Genomic DNA, 23524 nt, shown 5'->3' with positions numbered 1-23524 from the left:
AGACGAGATCTAATTAAGCCAAAGCACATTTGAAAAGATCCAAAGAATATACCGTCGTCATTCGTTAAGCGTCTACGACAGAGTGAACCAACTGGAAATGTAAATTGAATTTAATTTTTTTCCTTTCTTTTGACGGAGGCGAAAAACTTTAATTTATGTATGTGTGTATGTTTATGAGGTGAAAATACGAATGTTTGAAATCATTTCTTGAATTCATGTTTGCTTTTATCTAATTTATAATATTTTGTGTAAAATCGTTTTTTTCCTTCATCACAATCTGCAAATGAAATATTTTTTTTTTTCGGGAAATTTTCGGTATGAAAAAAAGGAGTGTATTCGAAAAGCTAAACGAAGTGTGAATGTTAAGGTCGTTGTCAGTCAGGCGTTTAACAAACAATTTTGTGCATTGACTTTTTTTTTAAGAACACGTGAGCACATTATTTCAATTTGCCATCGCCGAGCCAATGTCGTTGGCATCATAAAACATGCCACGTTTGCTAAAACATACGCCACAATAAATCTACAAAAGTTTTTTTACGAATCCACTGTGAAATTGGTTCTGTGCACCTTCAAAATTTTTATTGGGCTAGCATGTGTGCAAGTGTATGATGAGCTACAACGAAAAATCAATGATTTATTTTATTTGACTTTATTTCAAGACATTCTTCATAATCGCTTGATATTATGTTTTTATTTGAATTAAAACACCCACGCACAAATGCAGTGGCAGTGACATATTCGACTAATGACTCACAAGTTTTCTTTTTCGAAATCTTCAGAAAAACAGTGAAATCTTTCTTTTTCCAGTAGCGATTAGAAAATGACAAATACTTTCGATTCGTCGAATGAGGATGGCAGCAGGAGGGAGAAAAACGATATCAGACTAGACGAAAGACGTTGTCTATAAAAAGAAGAAATTAATGATCAGAAAATTCACTTTTCAACTTCTTGTTTCCAATCGTTTGATGTTTTTCATTCACTTACGTCGCTAATCATTTAGAAACAGTAATAAATTAATAATTGATCGAAATTGAAAGAAAATCGACAAATTGCCGACTGATTAAAAATCAATAGTTTGCACTTAATTTACGTTAATGCTGCGAATAAAATGACTTTTTAACTTTGTTTGTGGTTTGGGACTGCGTTTTTCACTTCTTTTCATTTTGGAATAGAAATAGTAAAAGTACGTTCAAATTTCACTTATAGACTTGGTTCTGTTTTAATAGACTCGTTTTTAGCACAAGGCTTCTGCCATGAGTTGTTGAATTTTCAAAAGAACATTCATTCGATTCACATATGCTTCAGTTGAAATAAGATACAGTATTCAGGTGCAGTGCTGCTTCAAAAAAAAAAATCGCCCAATTCAACTAAAATATCATTCAAAAACAAGTAAGAGTTTGAATGTGCACGTTTAAATGGAACGTTTTATTGTGCATTTCGTAGGTAGCTCGTCAATTCACATAATTTACTGATTAATAGCATCACGATGTGCAGTCGCTCACAAATATTGAGATTATATTTGTGGATGGTTTCCGGACGTTGCTTTTATGTGTTATTGTATTATCACAAACATGCGGAGAGAATGTTGAGTCGATAAAAATCGGTGTGCATGCAGCGCATGAAATGTGCCTTTTGATGTATTTATTCCATTTCATTCGTACAAAGAAAACCGTGTCCCTCTTCTTGCACCGACATACACATTTTTGGATTAAATTCAGTGAATTGGTATCATAACACATATGAATGCATTGTATGTGCTAAAGCTCAATGCAAAGAAATGCAAAATGTAAATTCTAGAGATAGCTGAACAGTGTTCGTTGTCTGTTATAAATTGAATACAAAAGAAAAATCATTTTCAAAAACTTCAACTTCCCGAATTGTAAATAACGTTGGTTTGTAATGGTAAAAAAAGACGATGCTTCAGTGCTTGTAGTATAAGTTATACCGTATCCACAATTTAGACTGTAGGAAAAAAAAAAAACAAAAAAAAATCCACTTTGTTCGTCGTGTAGTTGAACACTTTGTGAAAAATTAATCTGATAACTATGATTCAAATGAAGTTTTCAAAGGGAATGCCTTAATTTTTGATAAAGATTACCTAATTGAGTTTTTGTGATTTTGGTCATAGTCGGTGATTTCTTCAGCATAGACAACAAAAGCACACAGGATTCATTTAATTTTATTATTATTATTACAACAAGATTTAAGAAAAAAAATCAAATTCTCTTTTCTTGGTCTTTGCAGCAACCATCAAGCAATGTGTTATCGTGTTCGAAAGCCATTTGCATGGGGAGCATTGTGCACGGTGCAAACTTTCCATTAATAACAACCGATGCGCGCAAAGCAGAAGTGGTGCTTGAACATGCCAAAGATTTTCTCGACCAATATTTCACGTCAATTCGGCGGTAAGTAAGAAACATACATACACACACACCCACATAACCATTTTTGTCACCAATGTCATAAAAGTGACCTACATTATTTTACATGTTATAACAAACACATCCATCCAGTTACACACTCTTATCCAGTTAACATCAGTAATCATCTTAAAGTAGCTAAATTAGTTTCGGTAAACCAAATTTGATGTAGCAAATTGAAGAGTCCTGATGGCATGCTAGAGTTGCTCCACTCACTTTATGTCAAAGGGATTTGAAAATATAATTATTTGAATGCGAAAAAGTTTGCGATATCAAGCACAAGCTTTTTCGTTTTTAGTAACATCATAATTAAATTTAAAGCGACTGAACATTATCGAGCGCATAACATCGATATATATTTGATGTCGATCAATTTTTTATTGCTATCTTCATCATCTGTGGAAACAAGAAAACTCAGTTGCTTAAGAGTATGCACGCGGTCTCGATGGTTATGCACGGTGAAACATCATAAATGAAAACGATTTGCATTTCGATTTATTTTATTTTTATTAGCTCATTTGCGTTGGCAACAGTAAATAATGGGAGAAACGACGAGTGCTTGAGAAGCGAATGGCAACGGGAAATGGAGATGCTATTTTGTGTGTTGCTTCCAACATTGGACATGCCATAAACCACCGTTCATTGTTGGTGTGTCCGATACAAGCACTAGGAAAACCACACACACAAAAAAAAATAAACGGAGAGTATCTGCATCAGACATTTCAAATAGCGATTTTCTTTCGCCGTTGCATTTTTTATGAGAATTCATTAATAAATAAGAAAAGTTAACTGCAACTTGTAGAGGGAGAGAATGAAAAATATTATAGATGCAACAGATATAACCGAGGTTCTGACGCGCGCGCGTTTTTTCTCTCGTTAGAATTTAACTTGAGGTAAAATGTGCAACACGTACCATACCAGTAACAACACGGATGTACATAAAATATTACGATGAATGTGCAGCAAAAAAAGTGATTTAATTTAATGATTTTCTGCGATTGCAAGTTTTACATAGCGAAAAATGTGGAGAGGAAAAATGCCAGCCAACATTTATACAAATATTTATTGTTTTGCTTGTATCAAATGGCAGCTCGCTTTGGAATTCTTTTCGTCTCAATTGCAGAGTGAGCGACAAAAAAATGAACAAAACAAAACCGATTCTATTATTATTTGTTACTATGTTTGCCTTCCATTTTAAATGATCACGTAAAGATTGGCACAGTTTCCATTATTTCAATTGATGTTGAATTATAATTCAGTACACTTCAAATTGAAAGTATAACAAAAAAAATATGTGAAATTCATTGAATGTGCCCATTCTCTCTTGATACCTGAAGAATGCTTCACAGAGAAAAAAAAGACACTTGTATAGCAATGTAACCATAACATTTCACATACAGCGTTTTTATGCTCTCAACTCTTCCATTTGATTGTGTGGTTCCAGTCGGTCGGTTTTTTTTCTCTATATCGGACTATCAATTGAAATCGAACTGAATATTTAAAAAATTTCGCTTTTTTTGTCTGCACAATCGGAATGCAACGGAATCTATAGCATGGAATTCAACCGTCGGTATTTGGTATATTTCATTCAAATTCCAAACGAAGGAAGTGGAAACAAATATTGATTGTATGACTTCTTTGGTTCTTCAGGGTGAATGGAAAATTCGATTATTAGAATTGTATGGTGGTTACGGTGGTATTTTGTCTGTTTATATTTCACACTTTCAATTCAATGCAGCGAAGATTCTCCAGTAAACTTGCTTCGATTATCTCATCAATAAAGTAAACCACGTTCGCATGTGCCAAACAAATCGTTCGTTGTATCGTGCATTTTATCGCAATGTTTAATGAATAATGTCATAAATAAGATCAATAAAACTTTTCTCGTATTGAAATGCTAAATGGAAACTGGCTACGATTTTTCCGGTTTTCATTTATCATTCGAGCGACGGCAAATAAAATTCGTACTCTTGTTTTGTTTATGTCATTTCATCATGTTATTGTGGTGGCAGAGGAGGTGGTGCTGGTCGTAATGGTAATAATGTTACGGTGTGAACAAGCATTAAATGAATGAATTTAAATTGACAAGATCATAAGATTCATATAATCAAATGGTGATGATGATGATGTCGTCATAAAAGAAACATGTCAACGACATTTTCAACTACATGAAGATGACGATGAGATATCTCAAATTCCAAATACACTTAAAACCGGCACTTATTTTCCTTATACCATGTGCTCAAAATACCACGCGCATTTTTCTCTTTACGGCTTGCCATTGTGACGATGCTTAACCAGGAAGATTATATATTATTAATGAATGGCGATGAAAAGCGAAAAAAATGAGTCCGTTCACGTTGCTATAACGTAATTAATTTTGTGGTCTTATTTAATGGTGAGATACGTTTCTGTGCTACCAAATAGATAGAACAATCCGACCGTAATATGACAATCGACCACTCAGAACACACTTTTATCCAATATTTTCACTCTTTCTTTGGTGGATGTAAAAAAATGAAAATTGAAAATAGAATGGAAGAAGGTATAAATTAGGAATAGCATTATAGTTTTAACCTCTATAATAAAACGTTGATTAAAGAAATAGAGATATATAGATGTATTTGTGTGGGATCAACAATTATTTCAATGAAATGCATTATGTACTCGAAGTGTATTGCTTACAAAATCAATTAATACACTCGACGTTCGGCCAAAGTATTTTTATGAATATGAAAGAAAATGAAATTCCTTTCATCTAAAATTGAGTCGGTTTTTGTTCAATCGTCAAATAAAATCCTATGAACCGATAACTTTCAAGTTTTCAAAGAGAGAAGGAGTGTTCGACGTATTAAATTAGGTCAAATTGAAAGAATCCTTCAGAAGCCATGAAGCATTTTAATGCCCAACAGAACGGAAATACATTTTCCGAAAAATATATATATTCTGTTTTCGATAGTATTTCCACTTCAAAGTCGCAATTTTTGCATAACGATAACAATTCCGAAATTCACTCATGAATCGAAATGTTGTCCAAACCGTACAATGAACCAACGAAAACTTATTCTTGTCGTTTTCTGAGATAAAAAGTTGATTCTTTTCTCTTCATTTTAAATTCGAAGGAAGTAACGAAATCAAATTATCCATGGTAGCAAAAAAAAAGTGCATAATGTTTGTGGTGAAGACAACGTTCAGTGGATGGAATTTTTAATAGATTATTGAAAGAAGGAAACGTGCAAACCATATTAAATACGCTCAGGTGAATTTGAAATGAAGGTGGATGAATCAAGAACGACAATCGACACTTTGGATACAAATCACAATCGCACAGACCACCCAAACAAATCGATTCACTATGCGAGTACAAAAGATGTTGCATTTCAGCACGTGAAGCAGGTAAGATAGGGTCATCGCCTTCAATTTAATCTCGTTTCCATTGAATTCCGTCTGCAAATATTTGCATTAAATTGTACAAATAATAATGTATCCTTAACGTCGTTGGGCATCCGAAATTTAGTTTGAATCGTCGATATTTTAGAGAAATGTTCGATAAATCGAAGAATTCATCAATGTGTCGAGAGAACATTTGAATCGTTGATCCTCAAATGAACATGAAATGACTGTACAAAGTGGCCTGTATCCGTGTTTTGTAATATAAATCATTTCAAGTCGGTGAATTCCATGAGAATATTGGATAAGGAGGGTGTTATGGGTAACATATTTTGCATACATCTTTAACCTTTCAAAAATCATCTGCAATGTTTGAGTTGATTTGTGACTTGTTTTCCATCTCTATCAAGTCAGTGACAAAAGTCCTACGCTTTTGGTATTTGGAAGTTTATTGTGATTTGTGAATTTCTTGAGTGTTGAACGTTTAGTTTGACACATGCTAAGCTTACATTTGACAAGCATTCAACATCGGATTATATGGAATTTGGCATTGTAACTCAATAGTGTACCAGCCATGTCAAGATACATATCGCTTCGGGGGACGAGAGGACAATTTCATTTCAAGAGATTTTTATCTGTAAATAAAAGCGATTCGGGTTTTATCGCTCACTTCTTACCAGCTGGAAACAAAATGGCATTCGTTTTTGTTTATAATTGGTTGGCACATGTAACATAACAAAGGTGTTGTTGTGAAAGCGATTTATAAAACAAACAAGCAACAGTTGGCTGTTTTTTTTTTGACAAATGACCCATGTATTAAAATAAATTTACAAGAAAATATGACAGTAATTTTCATGCATATTTTCATGTGGTCAGCGTGTAATGTGGTGCGCAAATGCAATAAATAACATGTTGTAAATGGAGCAAAACCACTGGTTCGTGGCTTTTTATTTCATTATTAAACGAACGATGTTTATATAAACTGCACCACTAAACGAATAAAATGAAGCGAATGTAATGCATTCGAAGAAATACGAGCGTAAAATACCGTGTTTGAAAGAGAGATTTCATAATTTTAACGATGTGCATATACATGGATTTCCGTGGCGCGAAAATGGATTCGGGTGAAAACAAAATGGTATGGTGATGGCGGCAGTGGTTGAGGAGTGAATGTATGGCATAAATGTTTAAATACTCTTAAAAACCGCATATTTTAACCGCTTATACACTCTTAATTCTGTGTCGAGTGGGGTTCATAACGCCAATCCGAGGCAAAGATTATACTCACTCATCTGTCGAAAGAGTTACAACAAAAATGAACTATTACCCAGGTGCGGAAGAAAAAGAGTGTGAGATTTGTGTTAAATATTACTTTATCACAGCACGCTATCACATATATGTATAACAAAGAACAATGGATAGCATCAAGTATATGTAGTGCATAGCGCACAGATCTATAGTATAGTGACAGGCGTTTTACAATAAATTGTTGAAGCAAATGTAATATTCTGCTGTTCGGCAAGGATTACGACGATACTTACTGAAATATGCACACATACGTATCATATATGTATGTGTGTATGGGAATCTTCACACATTTCCATGAATTATTATTTAATTCATTTTGTTTTCATGTAGTTGCTGCAGATGATGCTGCCAACCAAAAACGCATGCTTGATTTCTTCATTTCATCGTGATATTTTTACCTTCGCATTCATTGAATTCAATTAATGAAATTCATTTAAAAATTCACCATTTCCGGCGTTGGGTATTTTTCTGAATCAACAAAATTTTACGATACATTTTTTTTCTCAATCGATACAGCAGCACAAAATTCAATTTTAATAATATTTGATGCACGCAAATAATTTGTTTTGAAGAGTAATTTGGATTCCGATAAACCATGTCTATAGGGTCCGATGGCTCAGCTGAAAAACTCAATTAAATTATTTACTTTTCATAATAATATGTAAACCATATAAACCAAATTTAAAGAATTTCATACTGTACATGTTTACAGCATCATATTTCGCTTACGCAAGCAGACTAAATACACACATTTATTCATAGTTTATTTTAATTATAATGTAAAATGAGAGTGCGGTTTCATATTAATGCCAATTTTTATAAATTTATTTTATAAAATAGATTCATTAATCATGCGCTTTTGCGGTGTGATCTGAATTGAATAGGTTTAATTCAAGAAAAACGCTTCAAAAATTTGAACGATATTCCGCCCATTATGCGAAGTGACAGTTTAGCAAATTGAAAAACATAACATTATTCATACCAGCAAAACACGTTTCGAAAGACTAAAGAACTAGAATTACATTTGAAGTATCATTACGCGAGGAGAGAGTGGAAAACAAGAGAGAGAGCGAGAGAGAGAGAGCGATGTGGAATTGCGTGTTATTAGATCATAAGTTTCATTTGAGCGCATTCATTCTTCACGCAGAGCTTTTGTAATTCCATGTCTTTTGTTCTATTTGCACGTTCGTTCACAGACACAAATCACCAGCGCACGAAACCCGATTACAACAAGTACAAAAGGATATTGAAGCAACAGGAACATATCATCTAACCGAAACGGAATTGATTTATGGTGCAAAATTGGCCTGGAGAAATTCGGCACGTTGCATTGGTCGAATTCAGTGGTCGAAACTACAAGTAAGTAAAAACTCATAAAAAATTGTCGAGAAAAAACTCTGCGATAAAAAAACGAATCCTCGGAGAATAAAAAATCGCTTCCATTCAAAATGTCACGTCAACATCTGAGCAATTGAAAAGTGTGCAATACAGAAGCAGGGTGGTACTCCATGAATATTATAAAACTGAATCAAAATTGAATTCCGGTAAATCGCTTTCCCCACGAGCAGGACAGGAAAGAGAAAAATATTGTTTCCATTAATGGCAAACCACTTGTGATGCGGCGGTATAAATATTTTTGCAGCCGTGTAGAAAAAAATGGAATATGCTGTCAAAATGTCACACGAGAGGAAACCGTATCATGTCGCTCGTTTTATTTAGCAATCACTTGCATTGAACAACGGAAACAATAGCAATGACAACAAAATTGAATATTCTTCATCGAGAATTCATTTGCTGTAACAAAAATGTGCCGTTATTGCTCACTACAATACGATTATGCTCATGAGGTTTGCTCTATATTCCATTCTCACATATACACACACACCAATACCGAGCAATATACAAACGTCAACTTGTTGCATAAAATGTAATTAAAATTCAGGCCAAAAATATGCATTGCGCTCGCGATGCATATGGAAAGTGATTTGATTTACACATGGCAAATCAGCGTGCAAATTGATTAGTCAACGCCATACTTTATGATGCATTTATGTCATTCATTCGTCATAAATTATAGAAAATGTCTGAAACAATCCGTTTCTGGTTTTTTTTTTCGCAGGTATTTGATTGCCGATTGGTAACCACGACAAGCGGAATGTTCGAGGCAATTTGTAATCACATCAAATACGCAACAAATAAAGGAAATTTGAGGTAAGCGACCGTGTCATTCATTCGTTGTATTGGTGCAAAAATGAAATTGTTCATTCAATAATGTTCGTCATTGAAATATATGAATTCATTGAAGAGTAATAATTTTCCCAAGGAAAACTAATGACATTTTTCTGTACAAAGCCCTTTAATTACGCAATTTATCACGAGTTTTATTTTATTGTGTACACTGGATAAAAGAAATTTAATTGATTTTATTTTTTAATTGCTTATGAATGTGGTTTATTGACATCACAGATCGGCAATAACGATATTCCCTCAACGAACGGATGGCCGTCATGATTATCGAATTTGGAATGCACAATTAATTTCATACGCTGGTTATCGAATGCCTGATGGTAAAGTTGTTGGCGATCCTCAGAACGTTGAATTCACGGAGGTATTTATATACACAAGAAAAAAACTGTTTTCTCTCAATCTATTTCCTCTGTTCAATGAATTCAATCAAAATCGTCAAAAAAAAACTAACAAAAATATATAAATCATTGTTCGGTGGCATTTAGGTATGTACGAAGCTTGGTTGGAAAGGTAAGGGCACTGAATGGGATATACTACCATTGGTTGTATCAGCAAGTGGGCATGATCCAGATTATTTTGATTACCCACCGGATTTGGTGCTTGAAGTGCCACTAAGTCATCCCGATCCGAAGTAAGTGTCGTCTCAACCCGATAATTTGTGTCATTCAACAATTTTTTTTTATTTCGGTTCGTTCGGTTGCGGTAAACCAAACTGGTGGTTGCTTTAAATTGATGAGAATCATTTCTCACCCATGAATCGATATTCTTTTTCGAATTGAGCAATTCGATTTCTTGTGTTGAGGGTGATGGTGTTCTCTCTGCACTTTTTCATTCGTTCTTTCTTTCTCTCACCCTTTTCTCTCGATTAACAGATACAAATGGTTTTCGGAATTGAATTTGAGATGGTATGCCGTACCGGCTGTGTCAAGCATGATGTTCGATTGCGGTGGCATTCAATTCACAGCAACATCATTCAGTGGATGGTATATGTCGACCGAAATTGGTTGCAGAAATCTATGCGACGTGAATCGCAGAAATTTAATCGAAGTAAGTAAAACAGATTGCATTATTATTTATTGATGGAATGGTAAAAAGAGCATCAATTGTAGCATTCATATAAAAAATATAATAAAAAGAATAATATAAATACCAACATTTCTGGCATAAAGTGCCAAAAAAGGTCGTTAAATTTACAGGAAATCCTTTCAGTTTAATTGACTTTTTCCGATTTCGATGAACAGTTTAAATAAAAACTGCCAACTTGTCACATCGAGAACGAGATAAAGAGAAAATCAATATTTACTGCAGTAACTTTTTTATGTTTATAGCCTTTTAAAGTAATAGCTATTTTCCATTCATTTTTGAACAAATTGCGATATTGTTTTATATGACCTGCAAAAAAAAAAACATTTAACCATAAAAAAATAGTGTGCACCGTTTGATGTTTACCCGACTGAATGTTCGATCAATGCATTTCAAATGGATGCAATCACCCTTTTTTTGTTCTGTTTATTTAAACGTCCGTTGTCATGAACATTGATTTTAATTGCCACGACTCATTCACATGTATGTACACAGAAAATTGCCCAAAAACTGGACTTGGACACACGTACACCGACATCACTGTGGAAGGATAAAACACTTGTTGAAGTGAATATTGCTGTTTTGCACTCGTACCAAAGCCACAATGTCACCATTGTTGATCACCATACGGCCAGCGAGAGTTTTATGAAGCATTTGGAAAATGAAACAAAACTAAGGTAAATTAAAATCAACTACCATTAGTTGCCATTAACAAACCATTAGTTGGATTTTGCTTACTCTGCACATTCGTGCATGTTTATGTTTGAGTATCTTTGGTCACGTTAACTTTGCTTTTATACGGTTACAGAAATGGCTGCCCTGCTGACTGGGTATGGATTGTACCGCCGATGTCATCATCAGTACTTCCGGTATTCCATCAGGAAATGGCATTATATTACTTAAAACCATCGTTTGATTATCAAGAGCCGGCCTATAAAGTGCACGTATGGAAAAAAGATCGAGATAAATCAAAGTCACGCAAACCACGTCGCAAGTTCCATTTCAAACAAATTGCCAGGTAATTTTATGGTCTCAATCTTGCGCTTGATGCATTATTAATTCAACGACAAAAAAAAGTTAGACACCCCGAAATTGTGAACGAAAATTGGATTTTGAAACATTGTACATTCAATGTAGTCAATGCTGAATGTTCATTTACGCACGTGTGATACTCCCCAAGAATTTTATATATTCTTCTTGTACGGTTTTGATGACATTTTCACATCTAAGTTTAGATATATATTTTCTGTGGTTGCATTCGAGTGCAGTTGAGCGAAAACCTCAATATGTATCATTTGTATGATGGTCATGTGCCGATTTCTTCGTTTACATCATTTGTGACTTAAAGTAAAATGCATTTTCAAATTTACGCTTCGCTTGAGCTTTTATATACTATGTCATTTGCACACATCCAACAACTGAAGTTATTATCTTTATTATTACGATTAAAATTGGGTATTGTTAGAAAATGTTGACTTTTTGTTCAGAGATTAGCATTTGAACAGGCGAAACTTTTCACCATACTATTTTCTTTTCATCTACATTCAACTTAATTTATACTTGATATAAATTGGAATGGACCACATTTAGTAAAGTTGGTTTTTTTGTTGTTGAATTACTTGCAGGATCTTCAATTCAATATCTGTACAAAAAAAACGATTATTCTCAAATTAATTTTTTTTTTCTTCCTTTTTTTCGATCCATTTTGCTAATTAACTAGAGCGGTAAAATTTACATCTAAATTGTTTGGTCGTGCATTATCGCGTCGTATCAAAGCCACTATTTTATTTGCAACAGAAACGGGAAAATCGGAACAGTATGCAAAGCAGCTTGTTGAACTATTGGGACACGCTTTCAACGCTCAGGTATGTATAGTTTATAATCTAGTCAGTGTGATATAAATGTTGAAAAGCTGATTCAACACAACGCGCCCTGGGTGACCTGATCTATTGTGTGAATGCATCAAAATGAATGCGTTTAATCAAATTGCCATGGTTCCCATTTCTCGTCCACTGAAACCATTGAGTGTTGTATAGAACTATGGTTTTAAGATCGAATCGAGGCATTGTTGGGCAAACGCAACAGCATCAATGGCATTTTCCACATTCATTGGCGAATGCTACGTTCTTCTAAATAGCTATTCTGATTGCAATTCAATTTGAAAACTAGTTTGGCAATTGAATGTGAATGGACGAATGCAAATTGAAAATGTTTCTTTTTTAGATTTAGCACGAAAATTTACATTCATTTGGGCTAACCGATTTATCCAACACAATGGCATGGTGTGTGTGTATGTTGTGTCTGCATTTGAATAGAATAGCTGGTGGATAATTTGTGCATCTGTTTTCACACGTATTCAACACATTAGCTAATTGCTTTCAGTTGCAGATGGTCGAAAATTGTTGCGGCAGCTTTCAGCGTGAGCATTCGCTCAAACTTTATTTATATCATTTTGGCTTTTGTGCATAGTCACTGCGGACACTTTTGAAACATGTCGAATTTCGATTCGATTGCAGTAACATGATTTCATTGACACTTCCAAGCACACACACACTTCGGGTGAATTTTCTCGTTTGAATAAATAATATGCATGCAACTATTCGATATTAATACTCCGGATAATTGAAATATTGTTGTAGTGATATTTGGAAGCTTTTCAACATTGTGACATTGACAAAACTGGTTTTTGTCGAGCATACAAACCTTAATGCATAATTGAGCTGTTCGAACATGAAATTATTGTCAGCACAATCAGCGAAAACTAATCAATTTTCCTGAGGAGCCCGTTGAATGTGTCGCAACCATCTGTTTTCGAGTGTGGGACGTTCATACCCCACTCTCTACATGGATTTTGCATAAAACTATTGATTTCGATGTATTGAAAATGAAAATCATACCAATTTGCTTTAATTGGAAAATCACACGATTTTCGCTGTTGTTCATAATCAACGTGTGACACAAAAGGATGTCATTCGAAATGTAATAACAAAAGAAATGCTTGAAATCTTTTCAACTTCCAAATCATGGTCATTGCACACAACAACCTTCGCTTGAAAGACAAACTGCGAACTACAATTCCTTGCACTAGCACGAAATGAACGATGTAAATATGCAACGTGACCAGGAACCGTATTGATTTCTAAAGCAAAACTTAAAATGATAAGAGATGAAAAACGTCAACAATGAAATGTCTTCGTAAACGGTAGTTGTTTATTTATTTTCGAATTGACTTGAAAGTTTACTCATTTTACACAAATATCATGACTTCACGTAACTACCATTGGTGGATATTCTTATTATTATTCGGTAAATAATGAAAAACAACAACAAAAGAAACATATTACAAATTAATGTAAACAACAATCCATTGCTGACGGTGTAAAAGTTTCAATTCAGACAAAGAAAAATGGTGATTCGCATAAAATATGCAGGATGTCCTGGTTGCCACCAAACGATAAAAGAAGGTAAACAAGTTTTTGATGAAACGAAGATGAAACGTTGCTGTATGACTGCGTCAATTTTCTTGCTTTGTGATTTTCTTTTCAACGACAAAAATGATACGGAAGTTTTAGGACAATGTCAACCACAGTGAAAGAAAATGAAAGAATAGACGACTCGGTGTAAATGTAAGAAACAGTTGAGTCTCATCACATCATCACCTGCTATCTCCATTTGAGTTGGAATAAATGAAATAAATGTGAAAATTTACTGAACCGAATCCACAGCACTTCATCATTTTAAACGAACAGCCGATGGAGAAAAAATAGAAGAAAATTTAAAGATTTTCGAACGGTAAAAGTCACTCCCAAGATCGTTGGGATAGATAAGCAAACATTTGTCGCTTGAAATGTTTCACTCGAAATTAGCATACATTCAGATTTGGAGTCGACGACACGTCTTAGCATTAAATTTTCTAAACAACACATTGCATGCACATTCAACGTGTCCATATTCCAGCGACAATGTTAATTTACTCGAAATTATTCACGTATGCATCCCCAGCGTTTGTAAACTTAGTCAGCCCTAAAAGCGAACTTAAAACACACAAAATTTGTTACATTTCAATTTTGGATGTACCGAATATGAGCATTTCATTTGTATGCAAGGATTTTACTCTTTGCTTCTCATACATGACGAAGCAATGGCTTAATGAATTGAATCGAGCATTGAATATGAATGTTTATTCCGATGAGATCAAAACATGACATTCCCAAGTTGCCGTGTTTGGAGATATATCATCATACAGTTTTGCACACAAAAGATACGTTTGAGGTAAAAATGAAAAGAACATTGCATGAACTTCAACAACATTTATCATTGAATGAAATTCAATTGAATGCGAGAAAGATAAAGAGAGAGTTGTGAGCTAGGGGACGGAAACCATTAGCTAGTTTTTTTTTGTTTCAAGTAAAAACTAGGAAAATTAGAAAAAAACTAGCAAAAACTAGAAAAATTAGCAAAAATTATTTGACCCGCCATTTTGATATTGTGCCATGATTTGGTAACTAAATCAATTTTACAAGTCGACTATTGAAAGATACAAGTATTTTTGCACGATTTTGTGTTAAAAAAGAATAATTAAACTAATTTTTACTATTATAAGTGTATAATTATTCAAAACACATAAAAATATGTCTGAACAACTAAACGTCAAAATACTTCATTGTGTCAGTACAATCATTTGATTGTCATTTGACAGAACAAAAAACTAGAAAACTAGCAATTTCATAAAGGAATATTAGCATTATTAGATTATTCAAGCAATAAACTAGTAAATTAGCTAAAAACTAGTAAATTAGCTATAAACTAGAAAAACTAGCATTGGTTTCTCTCCCCTAGGTTGTGAGTGAAAATAATCTGCGGCAATCATTCAATATGCAAGGTTTCATGCCAATTTGCTAAGGATCCTCTCTGGAAATGCATTTTATAGTGGGTTTTCATGAAGAATGCAGAGAATAAACAACGCTTAGAATTGCCAATAATTATATTTTAGTGGTTTGTGTTTTTCATAATTACACCACTTATGATGTAATTTGAATCGATTTGAAATTGAATAATAACGTCATTTCAATCGTATGGAAATTTGCCAAAAATGATGGCAGCATGATGGAAAGGAATTATTTAATATTGTAATCAAATAATGCCGAGCATTTGTGACGCATTTTTCATTCATGTGCTATAACTGGATTATATTTCTTGCCGTGGGCGAAATTACTTGAAAATCAAATGCCCTATGCATCGCCGCATACCAACAATAATTTTCCATTTTGATTCATCATTGTTCAATTATTTTATTTTGTGTAAAAATCCCGATCTGTTCCATAACAATTGAACGATTCTGTTTTAATATCATATTTAACATCTTTTTTACATCATTTTATGATGATAATTTTTTTATTTTTCAGATTTATTGCATGAGTGATTACGACATTTCTTCTATTGAACACGAGGCGCTCTTACTGGTTATTGCATCAACATTTGGCAATGGTGACCCTCCAGAAAACGGCGAGGTATGCACACAATATGTTTTTAATTTTTTTTTTGTATAAAAGAACGTAATAGGATTCTGTTTGAAAGGCAAAATTTGACAAGGGGATTTTTAAAAATCAATTTACGTCCGTAAGCTAGTTATCAAATTCGGAAAATGGATCCGTCAAATTAACATATGTAATGCAATTAAATTATGACAGTTTTCAAAGGAAATTATGAATAAATTAGACACGAATGTTTATATTAGCAGCTTACACATTTGACTTGATTATCCAATATTATGTGTAGGTATCTAAGGGTACTGCAAATATTCGTATAAATATTCGTATAAATATTCATATTCTTGGTAATTTATCGGCGGGATCTTATACAGGAAATAGATTACGATTTCCACATGAGTTTCCACGGCAAGCTACTACAGCGTTTTCTATTTCTATTTTCAATATCATTTTTCAACTATAAAGATATTATAGTTTTTACATACATTGATTTTTGGATAGGATAGGTCCGTAAGATCTCCGCAAGAGCTAGATCTCAGCGTGCATATTTCGCCGCATGGTTACATAGACACGCAGATTCATTCTTCTTAGTTCGCCTACTATTATTTGCGTGTCGAAACAACACGGTAAAACGAATGCATGTATCAAGCGGCGGCGTACGCACGCTTAGATCCAGCTCTTGCGGAGATCTTAGGGATATATCCTATCCAAATATCAATGTATGCGTTTTTGTAAAAATATTAGACTCAATTGTTGAGTCGCTTTTGAGGTTTTGTGTCGTGCAAATAGACTACCACAAACCCATTCTGTGTCGGCTTTCTTCCATTATAATAGGATTTCGTTTTCCATGCACAGGCAGTTAAATAACGGGAAAGTTAAATTCTATTAAAAAGCACGACAAGAAAACATTCCAATTTTCGTGTGGGATATGATACAATTGTCATAGCATTTCTTTCACAATCAATTCAAGTTTAGTTGTCATCTCTTGAATAAAAATATTTCCTGCAAAAAAGCTTTGGACTGATTAGATTCCCTCTCTCTCTCTCGCTCTCTCTCTTTCTCTATCAAATTCTTTTTTGCTGTATGCATTTTTTTGTACGTTGAATGACTGGTTTTAATCTCTATTTGCGATTTATCTCAACTCAAAAAAGCGGAAGGTTGTCACTCACACAATCTGATAGACGCGTGTGAATGTTTTTATGGTCAAAGTTTAGACGAATTCGAAAATTGACCCATTTTTTCTTATTTGCGCACACATTCATTCTCGAACGAAATAACACGACAAACAATTTGTTTAAATTTTTTTGCGCATGAATTCAAATGGAAGAACTTGTACAATGTACTTGTGACAGACAAATAGAGAAGAGAGAGAGAGAGAGAGAGAGAGAGAGAGAGAGAGAGAGAGAGAGAGAGAGAGAGAAAAGACATATGCCATACAAAATCCACTTGAAATAAACAGAAAGACAGCAAAAAAATGAACTACACTTGAAAATAAACTTTTTCCACTCGACGACAAGAAAAACTGGTTTTCATTCCAAAACATGCATCTTTGTGTGTGTGTGTGTTTTTTATTCTATTTGCATGACAACCTCTTCAACGTCCACACACTGAATAAATCTCTCATTGCTACTACTCTTCTTTCCCAATTGGGGATTGTGTTTATCTGTTGCATTTTCAAAAAAAAAAAAACCATGTACGCTGCACATGCTGTTTGCGCGACCCAAAAAGGAATTCGCACAAGGATTATATGCAATGAAACTTCAAGAGAGCGGCGAAAGCACCGACTATCATAAGAGGTAATTTCTCTTTCTCTATTTTTTTTTTCATTTCGTTCATATATATATTTTTTTCACCATTTGACAAATGCATTTACTCTGGCTGTAAAATTACATAAATATTTACTCAAGACTTAACATGTTGTATCACTCACTGGGTTTTTTATGCTACGCAAACTTCTGTGGTGTAAATTCCAATTTTTTTTATGTTTTGTCTTTGCTTTGCTTTGCTTCATCATCGTTGCCACACATATCTCTTTTTGTTTCTTTGAAATTTTGCACAAACAATCGTATCACTTGCTCCAATGTAATTAGAATCTTTGCACATTTATTTTCATTTTTCGCATGTAATAAAATACAATATAATTTACATCCCGAGACACACCTATCAACAACACGATGACTTCTTGTGTCATGCAATTCTTTTCCATTCCATCAAGTGATACATTGCTATTTGTACATGCAATCATGATGATGCTTCCGTTTGAGAAGAAAAAAACGAAAGAAAAAAATTTCATTTGTTGTTTTATTGCAGTATAACGGTGTCATCGAAATCATTCATGAGAGCCAATTCACGTTCCGACTTTGGTAAAGTGAGCTTCCAACAGGTGCGTAAAATGGATCGATTGGATTCATTGCGTGGTTCAACCACTGAAACCTATACAGAAGAAACGTTCGGGCCACTGTCCAATGTTCGTTTTGCTGTGTTTGCGCTTGGTTCGTCGGCATATCCAAACTTTTGTGCGTACGGCAAGTATGTTGATAATATTTTGGGCGAATTGGGCGGTGAACGACTTACGAAAATCGCTTATGGTGATGAAATGTGCGGTCAAGAGCATGCTTTTCGGAAATGGGCACCGGAAGTCTTTAAGGTAAATTGATTCGCATCAAATTTCATTCACAAATAATGCCATAAGTGTTCAAACCAGATTATTTGTTGGCTCATAATAGAAATAAACCGATTTTATATTTATTTGTGTATATGTTTTGGTGCATTAGGTGGCTTGTGAAACATTTTGTTTGGATACGGACGAGACATTCTCAAGCGCTACTTTGCACAATGAATCCTTAACCATTGACACAGTTCGTTTAGTGCCTAGTGCAGAGACCATTCCACTTGATGTTCAATTAGGCAAATATCATAATAAAAATGTGGTTATCGGTCGTACAAAAGTTAAACCACGGAATTTACATCGTTCGGCGACAGCGACCCGTTCAACAATTTTGGTTGAAATCGAAGCAAACAATGTTCATTATCAACCGGGCGATCATGTTGGCATATTTCCTGCTAATCGTAAAGAAATCGTTGATGGCATTTTAAACCGATTGAATGGCATTGATAATTTCGATGAAATTCTTCAGCTACAATTGTTGAAAGAAAACCACACGACCAATGGTAAAGCGATGAAACACAAAATGACTGTTGTCATTAATCATAAAAAAATATTTGGTTTTTCTCTTTTTTAACAAAACAGGAGTTACAAAGAGCTGGGAACCACACGAAAAATTACCAGCCTGCTCTTTGCGGACTCTTTTAACACGGTTTTTGGACATAACAACACCACCAACACGACAACTTTTAACACTTTTAGCAACATTTTGTGAAGATAAAGCCGACGAAGAACGGCTTAACATATTAGCTAACGTAATTTTAGAAATATTTTTACTTGGTTTATCTTAATCTCAAAAGTTATAATTTTCTTTCAAAATTGGAAAGGGAATTTCTTCCGCTGTGTTTATTTCTACTATGGGTTGAGTGGTTTTTTTTTTGTTAATTTGTTGTTTAATTTTGACTTTATGTTTTGGTTTGACGGTTTTTTCAGTTATTTATTGCTTTTTATATGAGATATTTTCAGACGGTGAAGGCGAATAAATTCAGGCCGCGAACGAGGGTTAAATTTTTGTTTTGTTTTGTTTTCCATCATTTTTCATTTAATGTTCATATATTTGCTTTGAATTTGATTTTTCATTCTTATCTATGTTTACAGATTTCCATTTCAATTGCTTTCATTATGTACCGCTGTCATTTTAACTCACAAACTAATCTCGTCGTTTAATTTAAAATTATCTCTTTGATAATATCAATTTCAATGTATATAGGAATCGTCGGCATATGAAGATTGGCGACATTGGCGATTGCCACACTTACTCGAAGTGCTTGAAGAGTTTCCATCATGCAAACCACCAGCCTCGTTGTTCATCGCCCACTTGTGTCCAATGCAACCACGGTTCTATTCAATATCATCGTGTCCAAATACATGTCGAAACCAAATCCACTTGACGGTGGCCGTTGTCAAATACCGTGCCGAAGATGGTGAGGGTGCTGAACATTATGGTGTGTGTTCCAATTATTTAGAAGGACTTAAAGAGAATGAAAATGTGTTCTTGTTTTTGCGAAAGTAAGTTTTATCTTGTTCCGAAATAAAAAAAATCGAAAAGTTTACACACTTTTTGTTCTGAAAATTCATGGAATTTCAATGATTAAATCATTTATTTATATGCAGTGCGTCGAATTTTCATTTGCCAAAAGACACATCGAAGCCCATTATTCTCATTGGACCCGGCACTGGCATCGCACCATATCGAGCATTTTGGCAACACTGGGACTATTTAAAGGAACAAGATCCGAATACACAAGTAATTTTTTTTCAACAAACTCACTCACATGTCACTCAAAAATACTTCAAAGTGCTCTTGTCGATTTTGTTCAAAAAGTTTTTTCTATATGGAAGTGTGTTTATTTTTTATTCAACAGTTGCCGAAGGTTTGGTTGTTTTTTGGTTGTCGAACCAAAGCATTGGATTTGTATGGTGATGAAAAGCAGGAAATGGTCGACAAGAAAATTTTAGATAGAGTATTCTTAGCGATGTCAAGAGAACCAGATTTCCCAAAGGTAATATTTTTCACTATGGTGTTGTTTTTAATCGCTTAAAAATGGTCATTAAGCCAGATATAGCCAAATTCTCTCATTTTATTAATTAAATTACACTCTGTTGCATCCATTTTTCGTATCGAAAAAAAAAACAATCAAATATTTGTAAATGGTAGACTTATGTACAAGACTTAGCTGCCAAGGAAGCCGACGACATTTATAAATTGATCGTAACCGAAGAAGGCCACATTTATGTGTGCGGTGATGTTACAATGGCTGAACACGTTTATTTAACGATTAGGTATGTAAATCACATGTCATGTACACGATTATTCCATTCCATTTTATTGCATTATTCATAATCGAGTGCACAATGCTTATTGACTCGTGTGTGTGTCTCTGTATAAAATTACATTTAAAAATGATGATTATGATGGAGGTTGTCTGCCTTTTTCCTTTAATATTCCTTTTAACATCCTTTCAGGAAAATAATCGCAACAAAAGAGGTCAAAACTGAATCGGAAGTGGAAAAGTATTTATTGGCATTAAGGGTAAGTCAATTCACTTTGTTTGTATACAAACGTGGTTATTTTTCCACTCGTTGTGCTTTTCCAATCGATTTTAGTGTTATTAATATTAAATTTTATTATGATTGCCTACATCGCTGTATGGTCAAATGACAGAGTTGATCTTGAGTAGCTTATTCTCTTTGAAGATTATCCAATACCCATAAAACGCATCCATTATTTATAAAGTCTGAGACAGTTCCAATTTTATAATCATAACAACAAAAACAAATTTTTCTGCTCGTTAGGATCAAAATCGATATCATGAAGACATATTCGGAATAACATTGCGTACGGCTGAAATTCACAATAAATCAAGAGCAACAGCTAGAATACGAATGGCATCTCAACCATAGTCGGAACCATTTAGAAATGACCATCATGCACCGTATGGGTTACAAGAGATAAACGAAAATGAATATCCAATCGAATAAAATTATACACACACCAACACATTTAGCGCGCATCGATTTCGCAATGCGTTAACGACATCTTATCTAATTCATATCCAAACACACAGTGAAATAGCTTTCGATGTTCTGGTTACTATTTTTTTTCTGTTCTACACACATAAAACGAGATCGGTAATAAATACGCAAACTGACGGTGAAATCGTGAATTACTACCAATGAAATCTATAAATCAATGATCTTTTGGTATATTGAATTTAAAGTGTCTGCATTATTTGACGTCGAACTGAGCTAATGAAAAATAGTAGTATGAAAATGGCCAAAACAAGTAGAAGTAAAGGTTGTAATTCGAAATTTTACCACCACACGGCTGAACTATTACAAATGTCATTTTTTGTGTGTATAAATGTTCATATACAAAATTGTATAAATCAAACATCGAAATCAAATTAATATTTTCTCGAGTGAAAGACATTTTTTTCCAAATCAAATAAAACATAGTTTTTAATGATTGTTCGGCAGTTGCAACGTCATTTTTTTATGCGTTGGTAAGTCATGTATATATTGAACTATTAAAAATACAAATCTCGCACAATTTCAAAGTTAATCATATATATTATATAATAAAATTAAACTTTTATCTTTCTTATTCGATTTTTTTGCAACATAATTTTTCTTTTGCACAAACGGTAGCTCTTTTCTTATGCACACCAATCTAGCTTTGGTCTGATTTAAATGCGATTTTCCGAAAAGGTTTCAAAAACGAGTAGAAATTAACACTTCTAAAGTCTGGATTAGGAATATGTTAGCACATTTTACGAATGTAAATCGCAATTTAAAATTTTAAAAAGAAAAAAAACACATTTCGTTCGAAAAGTTTCTCCGAAGCAAACAATATTCTTTTAAAGAAGTTATTATCGAACTTTGAAGAGAAAAAAGTTAGGATCACATACGATGAAAATATGATGGGATGACAGCTTTGATTTTTCTCATTTTTGTGTCTTTACCTGAACATTTATGATAGATTGTATTCAAAAATCACATTAAAATGTTACTGATTCATTCAAATTTAATAAAAATATATAGATATATTTATCAAAATAAAACATTACAGCAAAAATCAATTTTCTCGGTCACATGTTTTCTCTGATTTATTGTAAATAAAACAAAACGATTTTAAGCATTCGTTCGGAATGTTTTAGCTTCAGTTGGAGTATACATATCATTTGTATATTCTTTGAAGTGAACAACACAAATATTCATATCACATTTTTGTTGATTATCAGTCTGATTAACATGTTTGAACTTTAAATTTGTATATATTAGTACTAATTTCAGTGAGAAGCAAATATTTTATTTCAAATAGGAAAATTGGAAAAAGAGTATGATCTACAGGTTCATCGTTCCATTTTCATTAAATGATTATACTTATATTATCCTAGGATAGGTAAAAATGTTAAATTTTCAGGTCGTCCGATTGAAAATGAATAAAGTTATAAATGAAAAGAAGCCAAATCAAGATGACGGTCTAGCATTCATGCTCTTTTTCCAATTAAATCTGTTGATTTTTAAAAATGAACCAAAAGCACCAAACTAATATTTAATTTCACAAATAACTATCTAGTATATTTCCTATGTAAATTTGTTAGTTAGTTCTCTTTATCTAAAATCAAAACTTAAACTAAAAAAGGAAGAATCGTTTGAAAATTTCATCCAATTTTGACCAGTTATTCGATGGAACAAATGCAAACAGAGTATAAACGTTAAGAAATACCTTGGATGCAAGGTTTAGGCAAATGGAATTTTAAGCAAATAAATCAAACTTCTTCTATTTTCTGACACTTTACTTGTGACTTTAGGCAATTTATCAACAAATAACATATAAACAAAGCAACAAATCTTTTTAAAATAATGTTCACATTTTTTGCCGCTATACATATATATATATATATATGAATGTCCGA

The 23524-nt window shown here is 33.5% G+C and overlaps 1 protein-coding gene across 1 annotated transcript in view; it reads left to right on the top strand.

Moving 5' to 3' along the window:
* LOC116341093 (nitric oxide synthase) overlaps positions 1-22686 on the top strand; it is a 32711-nt gene extending 10025 nt beyond the window's left edge. The window contains exons 2-21 of the mRNA XM_031767960.1: positions 2245-2405; positions 8315-8477; positions 9238-9329; positions 9585-9726; positions 9851-9996; positions 10238-10412; positions 10944-11125; positions 11257-11466; positions 12169-12313; positions 15854-15958; positions 17666-17733; positions 18248-18584; positions 18712-19108; positions 19188-19357; positions 19813-20111; positions 20217-20349; positions 20468-20605; positions 20761-20885; positions 21069-21135; positions 21399-22686. Coding sequence (XP_031623820.1) covers positions 2245-2405; positions 8315-8477; positions 9238-9329; positions 9585-9726; positions 9851-9996; positions 10238-10412; positions 10944-11125; positions 11257-11466; positions 12169-12313; positions 15854-15958; positions 17666-17733; positions 18248-18584; positions 18712-19108; positions 19188-19357; positions 19813-20111; positions 20217-20349; positions 20468-20605; positions 20761-20885; positions 21069-21135; positions 21399-21506 — 3363 coding nt within the window. The 3' untranslated portion in view covers positions 21507-22686. The remainder of the gene's footprint in view (positions 1-2244; positions 2406-8314; positions 8478-9237; positions 9330-9584; positions 9727-9850; positions 9997-10237; positions 10413-10943; positions 11126-11256; positions 11467-12168; positions 12314-15853; positions 15959-17665; positions 17734-18247; positions 18585-18711; positions 19109-19187; positions 19358-19812; positions 20112-20216; positions 20350-20467; positions 20606-20760; positions 20886-21068; positions 21136-21398) is intronic.
* Positions 22687-23524: the final 838 nt, after the last annotated feature.

The sequence above is a fragment of the Contarinia nasturtii genome, unplaced genomic scaffold, assembly GCF_009176525.2.
Source record: "Contarinia nasturtii isolate CC-2019 unplaced genomic scaffold, AAFC_CNas_1.1 Cnas_scaffold_695, whole genome shotgun sequence".
NCBI classification, from domain to species: domain Eukaryota; kingdom Metazoa; phylum Arthropoda; class Insecta; order Diptera; family Cecidomyiidae; genus Contarinia; species Contarinia nasturtii.
The sequence above is the reverse complement of the archived record's forward strand: the minus strand, read 5'-3'. Positions and strand labels throughout refer to the sequence as shown.